This window comes from Culex quinquefasciatus, chromosome 1, assembly GCF_015732765.1.
Source record: "Culex quinquefasciatus strain JHB chromosome 1, VPISU_Cqui_1.0_pri_paternal, whole genome shotgun sequence".
NCBI classification, from domain to species: domain Eukaryota; kingdom Metazoa; phylum Arthropoda; class Insecta; order Diptera; family Culicidae; genus Culex; species Culex quinquefasciatus.
The window spans coordinates 43,969,764-43,987,416 of record NC_051861.1 but is presented as its reverse complement, the minus strand read 5'-3'; the positions used below and the strand labels follow the sequence as shown (position 1 = coordinate 43,987,416).

The 17,653-nt window shown below is 36.1% G+C and overlaps 2 protein-coding genes across 4 annotated transcripts in view; one reads left to right on the top strand and one right to left on the bottom strand.

Annotated features, from left to right (window-relative positions):
• The window catches only part of LOC6033686 (multiple epidermal growth factor-like domains protein 6), a 33,044-nt gene extending 30,232 nt beyond the window's left edge, over nt 1–2,812 (bottom strand). The window contains exon 1 of one of the 2 annotated variants that reach the window (XM_038267087.1): nt 2,736–2,812. The gene's annotated coding sequence lies outside the window, so the exon portion shown is untranslated. The other variant, XM_038267088.1, reaches the window with a different exon arrangement.
• Nucleotides 2,813–9,254: 6,442 nt separating this feature from the next.
• LOC6033687 (polyadenylate-binding protein-interacting protein 2) lies at nt 9,255–15,560 on the top strand. 2 transcript variants are annotated; one of them, XM_038250016.1, is made up of 4 exons: nt 9,255–9,449; nt 9,514–9,607; nt 13,349–13,693; nt 13,769–15,560. In XM_038250016.1, exons 3-4 carry the CDS (start codon nt 13,365–13,367, stop codon nt 13,899–13,901), a joined length of 462 nt encoding a protein of 153 aa, XP_038105944.1. In that variant the 5' UTR covers nt 9,255–9,449; nt 9,514–9,607; nt 13,349–13,364; the 3' UTR covers nt 13,902–15,560. The 2 variants fall into 2 exon arrangements, with proteins under 2 accessions (XP_038105944.1, XP_038105943.1); XM_038250015.1 differs by lacking the exon at nt 9,514–9,607 and having other exon boundaries at nt 9,257–9,449.
• The last annotated feature ends 2,093 nt before the right edge of the window (nt 15,561–17,653 follow it).

Genomic DNA, 17,653 nt, shown 5'->3' with positions numbered 1-17,653 from the left:
TTGCCATTTTTACCGGCAGAAGTAAAGTTTAATTTCTCTGTTTAATGTCTAACCCAAGTTTTAAATTCATGATGCTGCTATACAGAATTCAGTCTCAATTGAATATTTGAAAAATAAAAATTATCAAGATCAAAAACAGAAGCATCTACCTTAAAGTGCCCAACCTTTTGTCATTTTGGTGGACACTCCGTACACAAATCTGATTCTTTTTGTGCTTTACCATAACTAAAGTCGCTAAGTGTGGGGCTAAAAGGGCAACCATACAGGACAGTTATGGTGTGCTGTGCACAGGATGTCTTAAAAAATAAAATAAAATTGTACATAATTATAGTGAAAAGTTAAAATTTTTATGAAATCCATAAAATAGAAATGTTGAAAATTGGTCATGAAATATTCAAGGAGTAAAGGTCACCCGGGTCACCCTAAGCACAATTTGCAAGCACATAACAAGTTGGTGATAGTGCACAAAGTGCCGCCTAACTAAATTTCCCTGAATTTAGCTTCAATTGGAAGTGGGTTTTGCCTGTGGCTTTTAGAGTTTGGTGAGCGAAAACTGTGTCATTTTATGGATACGCCCAACGTTTTTCACACCTCGTATGCGGCAACCACGACAGATTTAGCGTTAGTGGTGTTGCAACTAAATTTACTAAAAGGTTTTATTTTCGATATTCTTTTGTTTATGTTTTCAAGGTTTGATTACTTACTCAAGTAAAAAATAAACAAGAAATCAATTGAGGATTAGCAAATAAAATGGTTGATGAATTTCTTCCAAGTTAATATTTAAAGGTCATATTTTAAATTATGCCCAATCAATTCCACATATTTTTTGCATATATTTAACTGATTTTAAAATTACTGTTTCAATTATAAAACATTAAACAGCAACAAGATGTTTTTTAGTTTCCAAATAAATATTCATAACGGTATTCATCACTTTCTAGTAAATTTTAGAAAACTTCAATTTTCACGAAATCCTAACATGTAACCTTGTGGGTGAGAAAAAGTTGCCTTAAATTTTTCTATGTTGCTGCTTTTGCAAATGGGACATTTATGAGAACATAACTGCCGTTTTACGGCGATATGATGTATACGCCATTTTGGACATTTTCAATTTTATTGTACAGTCTGATAAAGAATCTTAAAAGCTACCTCCTGACGAAAGAATTTTTCAAAAAACTGCTCTGGGGACCATTTTATTAAGCAAACAAACAATGATGTATACGCCAATTTTACTCATCATGATGTATGTATACATTGAGAATTGCTAGAAGTCAAATTCAACTCTGTTTGAATGTTGATTTAAGGTTTTGGGACCAAATCAAGACTTGGCAATATTTTATTACATTATTTCGATTTAATTCTTAGGGGACGTCCAATAGGCGTCATCCATAAAGTACGTCACGTTCTGTGGGAAGAGGGGGGTTTTGAGTAAGCGTGACATTGCGTGTTAAAAGCATAGGGAAATCGTGACAAAGGGGGGTTGAGTAAATTTTGGCTGATTTTAATGTGACGTACTTAATGGATGACACCTTATCCACATCCACGTAGATACTTTTTTGAAAATTCTAAACCCACCCACCTCCCTTGTGGACAATTGTTCATGCAAAAAAATGTGTTTATGGAGCGTAGACAATCGCTAAGGGAGCGTTCTTTTATTACGTAACGCAAAAAACGGATTTTTAGACCCCCTCCCCACTAGTAACAAAATTTCCATACAAATTTTAAAAATTTTGTATGGAGCGTAACACGGCCTCCAACCCCCCCCTCCCCCCAACTTTGTTACGTAATAAAAGAACGCTCCCTAATACCCCCCCCCCCCTTAAAGTATCCACGTGGACAATGCATTAAGGGATCCGCTCAGCTGTAAAAATAGCTGGCACAAAAATATAGCCAGCCTAGTAGCCAGCTTTGATCAAGCAATGTATACATACATCATTGGGAAGTAAAAGTAGTGATTTTTTATTGCTATTTTTTCGGCCAAATGATGTTTGTGGTTTAAAATCGTAGAGAATAGGAAAAAACAAGAAATTTTGTAGGGGCCACATTTTCATTGTACTTTTTAACAGTTTCTACAGAGCAGACCTTGAATTAGTCATTTTAAATTGAAAAAATGAACAAAAACAGAAAATCGTGTCTACAGCAAAATCACCTCGATGGCGTATACATCATATCGCCGTAAAACGGCAGATAAGCAGAATATTCAGACAAATTTCTACATTTAAAACGATAAGTATTGAAGTCAAAGCTACACACCATAAACTAATACTGAGTAACAATGTCATGCGTGACAAAACAATTATTTGATTTATAGAAAATATAACTGAGTTTTTGACGATTTGAAAAAGGGCTTGTGAACCGTGTTAAATAAAAAAATATGTTTGCTATTTTATTTTAAAAACGATACAAATTTAAACATAAATGAAGAAAAAAAAATCTGTAAAGTCATATGAAAATAGATAAACAAAAAGTTTTCTGTTCTTTACCCACGAAATTCTTGTGAAGCAATCATTGAAGCAGTTCTGGTCAAAAAAGGAACGAAACCAAGTATTTTTTTTAAATAGCTCTTTTCTTGAGTTTAAAAATTACAACATTACCTTCAAATTACGTTTAATCACTCCTAAAAATAGTACGAAAACTAGCACAATCCACTATCACTTCACGCACTAGTTCTTACAGTAATGAAAAAGTCTTATCCATCCCGAAAAAGTAACGTAAATTTACACCACAATACTCACTCTTCCCGATAGCTGTTTGGCAGACGCGGCGAGACAGTTTTCCTTAGCTCCGTTGCTGGCCTGCTCCCGACTGAACCGTCCTCGCGGGGTAATAATTTTCCGACGAGCGATTCGCCGTTTTGTGAATGTTGTACATATACTTTGTTTCGCACAAAAAAAAACCGGCAGCTGGCAGCTATAAACAGCACTATAATAATAGCCGAATATGGCACTTGGTAGTGGATAGGGATTGTGTTCGAGTTTTGATTGAAACCCACAAAAAAACGTTAAAAGTTTCTTCTTAGAAATTTCAAATTTTACTGAATCATAAAAGAATAAGGATTTTTGCTGTTTTTTTTTTTGCTTCTAAAAATGGTTATTGTTTTTTTTTTTTCGATTTTCAAATAATTGAAAAGTAAAATAGTTTTTAAAGGTCCAAAATAGGATCATTACTTCTACACCAACGAATAAATTCGGTCTTCTCTCTCCGAAGGAAAAACTCCTGAAATTCTCACTCTCGTCATTCTAAACATTTCTCAGTTACAACAACACACTAACGACGACGTTTTCCCCCATATTTCTTAGTGGAGGTCGCAGAATATGAGCGAAAAATGATTTATTTGCTCTCTCGTTAGTTGATCGATTCTTTGTTTAGTCCTCTCGACCCTCGTTCGTTTTCCGAATCGAATGAAGTGGGCTGCTGGTGGGACAGTTTGTCGGCGTGTGTTTGCATTTTCAAACATCGAAGTCAATCAATCCGATGGCGTGGATCAGATGATAAAATCATGCGATTGTGCGTGTGTATGTGGCAACCATTGCGTGCGACTGTGCGTCATTTTAGTTTTTTTATGATTTAACGATTTACAATGAGCTTTAACGTCAATTCTAGAAAATGTGACACGCGAGATAAAGTTCAAATGTATAGTAACAAAACAACAAGGAGATAACTTTGAAAACTAAAAACGTGACTTATCAAGAACACACAATTTTGAATGTATTTTTTGTTTCCCACTATTTTTTAAAGTATCATGCGTCTCCATTCAGTAAAATAACAGCATTTTAGAAAAAAAACTTACATCCAAGCTATTTGCGATATTGAGTAATGTTTTAGAGTCTACCACTTCGTAAATGCTTGACAATTTTCAAAAATATTGCGTTTTTGTGTATTCCTTAATTGATTTATTAAAACCTAAAATTGGCATTTCTAGAAAATTGAAAAAAAAACACGACATGTTTGAGAAAGCAAAACTAAAATACTTTTCTGGGAATCCAAGGTGATACAACTTCCAAAATTCTAGAGAACTGACACCAATCATAAAGCAAGGGTTGAAAAACAAACATCATACCAGCGGGTTGATCACCTTGCTATCTATTAAAATGCCACTTCCGGGAAACTGACACCCATTTCACCGTATCCCTCCAAATCCATCAATGGCCGGTGATTCTATCGCACCCTGTCTTGGTCTTGGTTTATTTTTACCGTGAAAAGTCCTAAATAACCCACATTTCGACTTGAATGACCAAGGAACGTTTCACTAAATCGAAAATTAAATATTTTACTTTGTTTTTATTACATCACAAATGCCCATTTGTTGCGTCCAAGACCATTTCCGGTCGATAGTTGGTCGCATTATTTATGGATTGAGATGATACCGTTGAAAGTGGACCCGGTCGGACGCGACAAGAAAGCCGTTGGTTGGCCAGATGGATGGGATCGATCGTTTGCACCAGTAAACATTGATTTTATTTTAGATGTTGCTCTTTAGCATATAATTTCACATTTTAAATTATCTTTAATTTAGGCCGTTGCAAATATTTTTCAAACCTCGATAAGATATACTTTTGTCTTTTTTCCAAAGCATGTTTTGGCCTAAATAAGGCGCTTGCCAATTTTATTTCAAGTCATTAGTTTTAGTCTTTAGTCTTAGGTCAATCCATCAAAATAAAATCAATCAAAATAAAAAAAAAATCAAAATAAAATATTGGCAATATTATGACCCATTTTTGATTATTTTGTTGTTTTGAACATCCAGTGGAAATTGTTCAATGTGTCGGAAATACAGTTTTTTTTAGAATCTTAAAAGTGATAAGTTGAGTTAACAATGTGTGCAAATTTGTATAAAAATCAGTTTTTGTTTGGGTTTTTATAATTCTGATTTTTCAACAATTTTTCAACATTTTTTCTGATAGAACAGGGTTTAGGTCTAGTTTTGAGTTCATAAAATGCAATAAAACTTTCTCAATGATAAGTATGGTGCCAACTTGCTCCTGACAAAAGACTTCTGCCCTTTTATATTTCAACTCAAAAGTTAGATGCTGAAATTTAATTTGATGTTTTACAACTTTATCGGAAAGAAAAAAACAGCTCAACTGCACAACAATTATTTTGGTATAAAAAATAAATAAAAAATACTGAGCTTTTAGTTTCGATTATCAATTAATATATCGCGATTCTATTTTTGCACAGAGACTTAAAGCATCTCCACTCAAAGACCTAATTGCGAGGCAATTTGGCACCCTAGTCAGCCCACCTGCGGGGGTTCAACCTGACGACCTTTGGATTGCGAGTCCAACCGCCGCCAGCGATTCCACCGGAGCAGGCTTGGTTTGTTGTATTGTTGTACTAATGACTTAACGGCCTAACAACAACCAAGGCCGGGACCGACGTTTTACTTCCCCATCCGATTAGGGATGCGGCTATCCGCATATCCGGATATCTGAATATCCGGATAATGATCCGTGCGGATATCCGTTATCCGGATCCCAGAATATCTGAATAATTAGCCGCACTATCCGTACTATCCGGATATTTTCAACAAAATTTAATAGTTGTGGAAATTTTTAATGATTTTGGTGGTCGTTCTTCGCCAACTGCCGAGCTACCGTGGCCGTAGGGTTACGAGTTTCGCCTTGTAAGCAGAAGGTGATGAGTTCGATTCTCGTAACGGGATGATGAAGCTTTTTTCACACAGCAGTTCCCCGACCCCTCTTTGATTTGCGTAAAACTGTGTCCTAAGGGGAAACTTTTACAAATATTGTTTTTGAGCGAACAAAATAAATATATCCAAAATATATGCCTTCTCATTTGTAATCATAGTAGCCAATGTTTTATGCTAAAAACGCTTATATACCAAGAATTTTGAAAATTCGTCACTTTTTATTCACTAAAATGCAAATATCTCGGCTTTGCGTGGACATAAATTTAATGTTAAAAAAAGCAAAATGATCTCCGTAAAGTTTACTATAAGCTGAATGCATTAGTTTTGGCTGCAGCATTTTTTGGCTGGTTTTGGGGAGTGATTTTTGATATTTTTTGTCTAAAAAATACAATTTTTTCCCTAAAACGCCCTGCCATGCCCAAACACAAGCTTTTATGGACTATGTCTATACAGGAATTTGTTCAGGGGACATTAAACTATCACTTGAAGCCCAAGGCGACCAAATTTGAATGACTTTAGTATGATTGTTACGCGCATTTCTGAAAAATACTTCATTCAAGCTCCGCGCGCAAGTTGTAAACCATTTTTGGGAATTTTTTGTTGTATGAAAACATTGTTCCTGACATCCTAATCTATCATTCTAGGGGTGAGCACCGAAGATTTGACAACTTTTAATTTTTTTGGGACGGCCTAGTGATCACGAATCATCAAAAAACACAAAAAAAGTTTTAAAAACTCTTCCGTACTGTAAAAAAAATTGGGACATTATATTTTATGGGAAATGGGTAATTCTTCGCCAACTCACACAGCAGTTGCCCCTACCCCTCTTCGATTTGCGTGAAACTTTGTCCTAAGGGGTAACTTTTGTCTTGATGATAGAAATTTGGTGTCAAAGGGCTTTAATGTAAAATTAGACGCCTGATTTGATGGCATACTCAGAATTCCGAAAAAACGTATCTTTCATCGAAAAAACACTAAAAAAGTTTTAAAAATTCTCCCATTTTCCGTTACTCGACTGTAAAAAATTTTGGAACATGTCATTTTATGGGAAATTTAATGTGCTTTTCGAATCTACATTGACCCAGAAGGGTAATTTTTTCATTTAGAACAAAAATTTTCATTTTAAAATTTCGTGTTTTTTCTAACCTTGCAGGGTTATTTTTTAGAGTGTAACAATGTTCCACAAAGTTGTAGAGCAGACAATTACAAAAATTTTGATATAAAGACATAAGGGGTTTGCTAATAAACATCACGAGTTATCGTGATTTTACGAAAAAAAGTTTTGAAAAAGTTGGTCGTCATCGATCATGGCCGTTCATGGTCACCCGCGACAGACACGGACGACGAAACAAAGAGAAACGCAAAAAGTAACTTTTTCAAAACTTTTTTTCGTAAAATCGCAATAACTCGTGATGTTTATAAGCAAACCCCTTTTGTCTATATATCAAATTTTTTGTAATTGTCTGCTCTAAAATTTTGTAGAACATTGTTACACTCTAAAAAATAACCCTGCAAAGTTAGAAAAAACACGAAATTTTAAAATGAAAAATTTTGTTCTAAATGAAAAAATGACCCTTCTGGGTCAATGTAGATTCGAAAAGTACATTAAATTTCCCATAAAATGACATGTTCCAAATTTTTTTACAGTCGAGTAACGGAAAATGGGAGAATTTTTAAAACTTTTTTAGTGTTTTTTTCGATGAAAAATACGTTTTTTTCGGAATTCTGAGTACGCCATCAAATCGGGCGTCTAATTTTACATTAAAGTCCCTTTGACACCAAATTTCTATCTCATCACCGTTTCAGGCTGCAAATTATTGAAAAACACCTCTTTTTGCGCATGTTCAAAAATTAAAGGGGTCGTACCGCCCCTCCGTCACGAGATATCAAAAAATGGACCTCGGATTCGTGATCAGGGACAAAAGTTACCCCTTAGGACAAAGTTTCACGCAAATCGAAGAGGGGTCGGGGCAACTTTTCCCGATTTCGTGTGAGTTGGTAGAGAATTACCCAAATATAATGCACTTTTTGAAGATAGGGTATTTTTTTCACCGAGAACAAAATAAATCATTTTTAGATTTTGTGTTTTTTTTTCGATTTTTTAGAGCTTAAGAACAGACAATTGCAAAAAATATTAGAGAATTTTAAAAATTTGCAACTTTTTGTACATAGAAATTGTTAAAACTTTCTTGAGCTTCGATGTTATGGTAACCTTTGTTCTGTAAATTTATTCCAAATGATAATTGCTACAAATCTATGCAAACAGTTTTGATAAACAATAATAAAATTAGTTTTCCAAAAAAGTTGCTGTTTTCGAAATTGACAACCGAGAAAAATAAATTTCCATGGTGTAGGATATTAACGGCATATTTAGGGAACTCGAAACTGATGTTTTGATGGAATAACAACAAAAACATTTTAAATTAAAGCGAATTTTGATACTTTTTCGAGATTTTATTCAAGCTTTTATTTAATAAATAAAAACTTCAAAAATTTTACCGATAGAAGATTTTGAAAAACAGTTTCTCTGACTCGAAACAGTTTCCCCACCAAGCTCCAGTGTGAATTAGCGAGGTTCATTCAAGTTTTATAAAAATAACTTTTAGACAAGCCGTGCGTTAATGAATTTACATTTTTGTACATTTTTGGAAAAATAAAATGAATTCAATCATCTTTTTCGGCGAGGTGCTGTTATTTGAAGTCTTTTATAAGACCCTTGCCTTATTATTTTTCTCGATTTTTTTGTTTAGATGAAATAAATATCCGGATAACGGATAATTACGAATAATTATTCGGATATCCGTGGATTCGGAAATTATCCGGATCATCTATCCGGATTCGGATATCCGGATATCCGGATAACGAATACATATATCCGGCCAAAACTCGCATCCCTACATCCGATGGAAGTTGGAATCGAACCCATGATCATCCGCTTACAAAGCGGAAAGCGTAACCATTCGACTAAGCCTGCTGCCTCACGTAAAATGATAATCTCATATAAATACTCTCAAAAGTTAGATTCTAAAAATAAATTTGATGTTTTATAACTTTTTCGGAAAGAAAAAAAAACAGCACAACTGCACAAATACTATTTTTTGGTATGCAAAATAAAAAAAATAAATGTTCAACTTTTAATTTCGATTATCAATGGAGCACTTCCATTCAAGCAGTTTTTGCTTTTTTCTACAATGTATTTCTTATGGAGCGAACTGTCAAAAACTGCTTGACTGCGGGTGCTCCATTAACATATCGCGTTTCTATTTTTGCACAGAGGCTTAGAGCATCTCCACTCAAAGATCTAATTGCGAGGCTATTTGGCGCCCTAGTCAGTCCACCTTGTATCCACTTGTGAGCACTTGTGAGATCATAGATTTTTTTCAAGTGCAATAATAACTTTAATTAATTATTATTTTTAAAGAAAATCCTAAATTCTTACCCAGTGCGTTCAGTTCACCAGTGAACGTCGAGTTACGCCTGGAAACAACACAAAAGGGACTGTTTAGCTCACTGACGGCGCATGTCACAACTACTGACAGTGCCGGGGCATGACGTTTGCAAGTGCCAAAATAAAAATAAACCCGACGGTTTTTATAATGCACTCGCTACCCAGTCTCAGCCGCCGCCATCTGCAATAACAGATACCTAGTCGTTCAGTTCGGTAGTCGTCGTCGGTCCGTCGTCGTTGCGTTCCAAATATTACCCAAGTTTCTTTCCGTGTGTGTGTCTCTCTGTGTGTTTGTGTGTGATCGTGTCTATATTGTGCAAAGAAAAAAAAAACAAAGCAGGCATACGAGTAAGTTGACTTTTCTTTCGTTTTGAAAACTTTTCAAACTCTCGGACATTTCCAAATTGTGCAGTGTTTTAGGCAAAATTTGTTGTGCAACATTTTATTTTTCGGTAACTTTGTGAAATTAAAGTTTTGTGTGTGTGCGATCCAGCTTTGAACGTCAGGTAGGCTAAAATGGCCTCTTAGAGGCCATTCACTCAAGTGAGGAAAACTTTGTCCATCATGATTTCGTTAATGCGTAGCAGATTTCGTTACAAAAAAAGGTCAACGATGGGGTTCAAACTTCTTATTTTCCATATAATAAATTATATTACAACGCGACTTTGGATTAAAACTTATTTGTTTAGGATCCTATCTTTGCACGGTAGATTTCACTTATTTGCATTTCCAGTCCAGAGAAGGACACACACGAACGTAAATAAATATTCCGTCCATACAGACATAAATGCATGAATGACCGACGTCGTTCGGCAAGTTTCCTCTGTTTCAAGCCAAGTCCTTCAACTAAAGTCGCCGCAAAGTAGCCGAGTAGCCTCGATCATCGGCGCTCACGTCTTACCTGCCTTTCGCATGTTTATTTTTATTATTATTTGTGTTTGCCCACTCACAAACACACACGGTCCAAAGCTTCGTTCGTTTTTGACTCGATTCTTCAACAACACTTGTTTTACGTATAGATTTTGTTCATTCTTCATTGCACAGAAAAAAAATGTCGATGGCATTTGTAGTTCTCCACTTTGCAGTTCAGATTTGTCAAACTACCGGATACAGGTTGAAAAGATTCAAACTAATGAGGCTTTGCTGACTTTGAAATTATCTAATATAAAAATCTTTTTGAATTGTATGGTAACTTCTGATTCGGTCGGGCGCCCTAAGAAAAATCACTTTGCAAAAACGTGAACGCTTCGTTGTTCCCAAGTTCATGAACACTGTTCACGTTTTGCGTACTGATTTTTTTGCGTGTAAACAGTAAACCAAGGTGTCAAAAATGTTTACCATTATAAAAATATGACGAAAACCCCAACTTTTGGCGTCAAACATTTATATTTAATTTTTATTGTGCTATTGCGGAATGATGAAGTGCCCTTGCCTGCACGTTCGCGCGTTCGTTCGTTCTTCGGATAGTGCAATGCTCTATTTTGATCTGGCCTAGAAAAAAAATGTAATGCGGTGGCGAGGAATTGGTAATGTGGACCGAAGTGAACGGGTTAGGACGCACTGGTCACTATTCAGCATGGGTCTAGAGCCCTACGTCAGCTCGGCAGTAGCATAACATCGGTTTGAACTTGGCTGACTTCCCATTTCCTGGTTCATGGCGTAAGCTAGAGGTGGCTAGAGAGTGTGGTGAGAAAACGTGATGCTATGACGCATGCGAACTGAAATGATAGAATTTAACAGACGGTTGAATAATTTAATTTCTTTCTTTTCAAATTTCATATTTCGATTTAAGGTTTGACAAATAACATATAGCACAACATTTTAAAAGTTGATGATGATAACTGCAGATTTTTTTTATCGACAAAATTAAACGTTAGCTCATTTTCGAACAAAAATCAATGCTCAAATTTCGAGCTCCAAGAATTCATTCTAAGAACGGAATTTTCAATGAAGGCACTTGGTTTCTTCGGATAACGAAAAATCAGTAGTTCGACTTGAATCGACTTTCAAAATCTAGATTTTTTTGTGATTTATAAAATCTTTTAATTGTGTTGTACTGCCCCTGATCGCATAAATGTCCCATATGCATTTTCATCGCTTTTGAGTTATTGGTTCAAAATCGTGTGCTCTTTCAAAAGAGCCTAAAACATCCAGTGTGTACTTTGTTCTAGAAATCATTATGTGTGGTACAAACTTCAAATGAGTTTTTCTCAGCTTGCTGTTTTTGCATATGGGACATTTATGCGAACATAGGCAGTGTAGTCGAACATGTATGGATTATTTAAATTATTTATTACTTTTTTTCAAATTATTCCAAAATCTAATCAAATCTAATCCCATCTAATCTAACCTAATCTAATCTAATATAACCCTAACGCAGCCAGTCTTTCGAGGGCGTCCTGGACAATACCTTAGTTTGATTAACGCCTAGCATCCTCTTGTCATTATTAACTTTTGCAGTGCCCCATTGCAACAGATTGCATTGAAACATCACAAAACGTTAAAGTGGCCAGGCCAACTGCATAAAGTTTACCGCAAAGATGATTCGAATGTTCAAACCACAATACATTTCTGAATCCAGAGGAAAGAAACGTGGGGATTCGTCCATTCTCCATACAAAAAAGGTTATTTTTGTATGGAAATTGTCCACGATGGGGGGGTTGAGAATTCCAAAAAAGTGTTCACGTGGTTCATGGATGGTCCCTTAGCATATGCCAGGAAAAGTAAGTAGATTCATTAAGGAAAAAAATATTGTTGACGAGTTTTTTTAAGCAAATTTTCAACAAGATAACTCCAATGTTCAACGAAATCAGACTCTTCACTCTACTTATTTGTTTCATCCAGTCATGAAATATCGTGAAACCCGTAAATCTGTATTTTTTTATTAAAAAAGGCCAGCAGCCAAAATTTTCCTTTATGGCTTTTTGGCTGTTTTTGTATACTCTAACTCTAGCCGGTTCGAAAACACCCAAAAAGCAAAAAAAATAATATTGGACCTTTTTAAAACACAAAAATAAACTTTGTGTTCCAAAACGAATATCTGGAGTTTTTTTTTTTTTTAAAGGTCCAATAAACCAAATTTCCAGTTTTTGCTTTTTGGGTGTTTTTAGAACCGCCTTAAGTCAGGGGTATTAAAAAACACCCAAAAACCAAAAACTGAAAATTTGGTTTATTGGTCCTTTTCAAAAAAAAACTCCAGATATCACAAAAAATAGTAATTTCGCTGAAATTTTCACCTTCAAAGATACCTACTTTGATTGAAAGTTTAATACCCAACAATTTGTTTTTGTCGCTGTTGCTTACAAAAACTGATAATTTTTGTTTACAAAACATTTGAAAAATGGCTCAAACTGCGGTAAGTTATGTACATTATACTAATGGAAACTATGTACGAAACCCCAGCCAATCAACGTCAAAGGCGTATGGGTTTTGGACTTGGTTTTGGAGTTGATAAGTATATTAAACAATTCGCGTATAATTTTTTTTTATAGATTGATTGTTTTTTATACATATTAAAACAAAACAAAATCTCTTGGAGGTTTATTTGCATCATCTTTAAGAAAAATGTGTGTAACTCAATCTAAACCTTTTTTATTTTTCGTTTTCTACTATAAGTTTGAGACAAATTTGCACAACTTTCTAGAACAAAGCTAATTTTTTAACCCACATGTTGATGAGATACAGGCTTGGGATCAAGTGTCCCCGGTGACTCTCCCCTGCAGGATCCCTAGGCCGATGGATTTGGCTCACATTTTGGCCATTGGGATTCGACCGCCTAATGTACAGAACGATCCGTGAAACTTTTTGCGAAACAGATCCACCTTTTCAATTAAAACTCTGGATTTGGTGACAATGTGTATTATCAAAATAACTGCGGCTTCTCGGATATCAGTAAACGCAGATATAGTAATGCTTCCTATAAGCTGCGTGCTCGTTCAAATCACGAAATTTTGGATCAATTTGACATTTTAGCAATTTACCCCTTAAAAGAGCAATAGTGCCCTTTGCACGGAAATCCATCTCTTTTTATAGTCTAGTACAATGATTGACTTACATAAATCTTTTCAGTCTACGAATTTCAAAATTTTAGTTATTCCGTGGAGTGTCTGTAATAATAACACAATGCGTCTCCATGAAATAAATTTAACGCTGACAATTCGAAGGAGACGCATCATACCTTGTAATTTTTTTTTCCATTGAAATCAACTTGTAAACTTGGAATATCAACTTTATTCAACCCTTTTCAGCTCTGTTTGGCAAACTATGAGAATGAAGATGCCCGACCACAACATTGGCAGCAGCAGCTCCGGTTACGCTGGCGGCAACGGTGGCAACTACAGCGACAGCTACGACTCGGACCCGGACGGTTACATCACGCCGCCGAACGAGGACATCTCGGGCGGGCCAAACTACGACGAGGACTTTTCCGAGTACATGTGGATGGAAAACGAGGAGGAGTTTGACAAGCAGGAGATGCAACGGCTCGAGGAGGAAGCGCTGATGGAGCAGTGCATAGAGGCGATGCTGCAGGACGAAATTGACGCCCAAGAGCAGCAGCAGGACGGCCAGCCCAAGGAGGACGCAACGGAGAGGTTTGAGCTTGTTTTAGGGGGATTTGTCTTGGATAACCTTTTATTAACTTCTGTTTTTTTTTTCACAAATTGCAGTGCCAAGGAACTCTGCAGTGCACTGTCCACGCTGCAGGTCACTAAAGATCAGAAGGCCAACGTTGAGAAGTCAACCTTGAATCCTTTGGCCGCGGAATTTGTGCCATCGGTAGTACCACCGGCGTCAACTTAAGCGCTACGGCGGCCACAACTCGACCTTTCATTCTCTCTAGCGGTAGGCCAAACGTAAAGAATACTCAAGTTGCATTCAAACAAACCACACACGAAAAAACAATGAAAGGATACAATCTTTACGTGTTATTTCACACCGCATTACGTTTGCGTTTACTTTTCTATGAAAAGTAACGTTGAGTATTGTTGCGAGGACTAACGACTAACAGAACAGCTGGCAGAGCAAAAGATCGCATGCATGCAAATTTCGGAAAAGAAATAAAAATAGTAAATGGCGTACAAAACACAGACAAAAAAAAGTATTCAGTTCTCATGATCTCATTTCTTTGCGGCAGACTTGAGAGCAGGGCAAAACATAAGGCAGCGCCAGATATCCGTGCAGAAATAATCATTATTTACAGATAATTCTTTGAAATCTTTTGAACAGTTTCAAGAATCCTAATCGTGCTACTTGTGAAAATTCACCCAAAAAAGTAAAAATGTAATTGTCTTGAATGTTATTATTTTTCTCTTATTCGCAATTCAAGTTATCGTAAACTTTTACAACGAAAATCTTTGTTTCTACTGCTTCTCCGTAATTCTAAATTATTCGGAAAACAAATTCAAAATTTATTTAAAAGTGAAACAAATAACAAAATAATAATCAATAGACTAAAACAAACAAAAAAGTGACTGTCTTGATAGTAATGTTTTTAGCCAATTCGGTAGATGGAATAGAGAAACAACAAAATTAAAAAAAAAAACTTACAGTGAATAAACGATAAATAGATAGTTCCTTAGTTCAAAAAGTAACCTGGAAGCCATCTGCAATACCAATTCAAACGGTGGTCACATGCCTAGCGTGTGGCCACTTTCTGTCTCACTTTAGCCAAGTGTAATAGAGTTATCTACGTGCGCATGTATTGCGTGTACGTACACGAAAAAAAGTGAGGTTAAATTTTGTACCAGCCAGCAAAACAAATGGTGTGCTAGTGTGCGTGAGATCGGGCTTAGATAGCTCTATTGCAGTTTACATATGTTGTAGAATTGTAAGCCGCACAAAAAAAAAAAAACAAAACAAAACAAAAATCTCAAAAAACGCTGTTACGGAAGGTTTGATCTAGTTGCGAACGAAAAAAAAAAGCTGCTTTTTTATTTGTATAAAAATCATAACATGTCTACCATCGAAAGGGTTTTTTTTTTCATTTCTGCTGGAAGCAAATAATATTTATGGCAAGTCTGGAACCACAAGTTACGAAAGGAATTCAAAATTCCTTTGGCATTACAATGTTTCAACCTGTGAATCGTTGCTTCTGTTCACGGAAGTGGAAGATAACAAATGAATTTCACCCTTTAAATGAGCGCCATTATTCACATGATTGGAAGATACCACACACACATACATTAGCGAAGAGCCGTGTTATAAAATAACATTAAAATTGAAGAATTCAGAAAATAGTAAAGTCCTTGCATTTAGGTGAAAACAAGAGGAAACCCCAAATATCCAGGTTCAGTCGTCCTTCCTGATAGACTTTTTTTATTAACGTCATTGTGATTTTTTTTTTAATTTATTTAACTGTTAAGATAGCAGCGCAAAAAATACAATTAAAATGTAAGAGAAATAAGTTCAAACATAAGTATCAACTGTGTGATAGTAAAAAATAAAAAGTTATAAAATTAAGCAAATGTGTTTTATTTTTTGTGGCAAAATCTTAAAAAAAATATATTTCATCGAGGGGCACGACAATGGCCTCACATTAAGTAATTAAACACTTCTCGTCATTAGACATTGGACAGCTGATCTGGGTCTAAAACGTAATTTTTGCTCTAAAATCACAATTTAGACCAGCTTTGAGGAAGCTGTATCGGGAAAGTTGTAGAGCAGCTGAATACCGATCTTAACTCCAAGGATTCCTTGGATGACTCAGAACATACTAACATAATATAACAGTATTGCTTCCGATTGCGCGAAACGTCATAACGCGAGTTTTTTTCCCCCCCGTATTAGTGTCCGTGTCCTTGTCCGGACTTCTGACCGTGTTCGTGCCCGTACTTCTGGACGTTTTCGTGTCCCTTGCCGTGTAGGTGCCTGTTCCTGGCCATTCCCGTGGCCGTGTACTTGTCGTGCTTCTGAAAGTGTCTGTGTCCATGCGAAACGGAACAACCGGAACAAAATTCTAATTTTAAAGTCCCGACCTGACACCTGCCAAAAAAGATCATTTGGTTCTTGATTTGGTTTATTTACCTTTGAGGTTAAGTTCCGATCTTTTCTGCTTTATTACGCCGTGACGTCATTTGACAGCTCGTGTGCACTGTTTACATGATAAACATGTCATCTGACATGGTAAACTTGTAAACAGTGCACTCCTTTCTAACCTCTAAATCGAGTTGGCGTAAAACCTAATAACGAGGTTGAGGTTGTTTACAAATTTTGTAAAAGGCAGTAACTACGTAACTCTAAAGAAATGTGAGCAAGAAATAGCAAATCAAAGCGGAAAGTTCGATCTCTTGGGGCTTTTTATATTTTATTTCTTGTTTTCGATTAATATTATTAGCTCAAGCATGCACAACTTTTTTTCGTAAACACAACTTGCTTATGTGTAGGGAACTTGATACAAGCTGTCAACTTCGGCACCAGAACAAAAGGGAGCTGTCAATTACGGCGCCAGCACAAAGGAACAGCTGTTCGTTACGGAGCCACACTGAAAATACGCCACACTTTTTATTCAAGTGCCCAAACACATGAATGATTGAATAAAACCACATCATCGAGAAATTAAAAGTGAAAGTGTGTGCGTGCAACATGGAGTTAAACTTTTCGAAGTGCCAAGGAAACCTTCACAGCAACTGCACAGAAAGTTTAACTCCATGTTGCACACACTCTCACTTTTGATTTCTCGATAGATCTGGATGGTTTGTGTTTGAACATTGTAGGGATTGAGAGTGGGTAACAGTAGAGGCTCGTATGCTAGAAAGGATAAATATTAAGAAATTTGTTCTAAATACGAGTAGCGTGTAGTGAGAGAAAGAGAGAGTTGTTAAACGTTTGTGTGAGAGAAATAAATCAGTCTTGTAGTTTGTTTCGGCACGGAAAGACGCGTTTTATTTCCATCTGAAACCCAACGAAAGTTGTGGCATCAAGAGCTCCGATCACGACAAACATCAATCCAAATCACTATCACATGCAATTGTTTGGGAGATTGACTTTTTGGTATTTTTAACCGGTTATTTTCATTCGGGAGGCTCAAACTTTTCAAGTGTTTTGCTCATGATTTTGTCCCACTGTCTTGAACTATTCAAAGTGATGAGGAAAACACTTGAAATTGATCTTAAGATCTACACAAAACAAGCAATTTTCAAAGTCAACGTGATTTTCCACTTGAATTTAATGTGTTCAATGATTGATTTAAGCCCGAGTTTTATCGATGGCTAGAAGCGAGGCTAGAACCAGCAGCACAAAAAATTCTCCCGTTTACAATTGGCCGGCCGGCGCAGTGGTAGCGTGCACGACTAGCAAGCGAGAACCTGTTTATCGCTTGTATGTGCTATTATTTTTCAACACCATTTAATATTCAACTGTTTGGCTATTGAAATTATTTCATGGCCAATCACCGCAATTTCAAGTGTTTTGCGATTGATATTTGAATGCTCTGTACAGCAGGGTCAGATCATATGTAGAACACTTCGATTAGCTGTGGGATTTTTGCTCAGTGCGCAGAACAAAGAAACTGCGCACTTTAAAAAAAGCACAAAAACTGCAGGCATAAAATGGAA

Bases quoted from the DNA above. Each gene is read 5' to 3' on its own strand.
- LOC6033687 (XM_038250016.1), top strand. From the start codon at position 13,365: ATGAGAATGAAGATGCCCGACCACAACATTGGCAGCAGCAGCTCCGGT. The intron at 13,694-13,768 runs GTTTGAGCTTGT...CACAAATTGCAG, and splicing joins AAGGAGGACGCAACGGAGAG to TGCCAAGGAACTCTGCAGTG.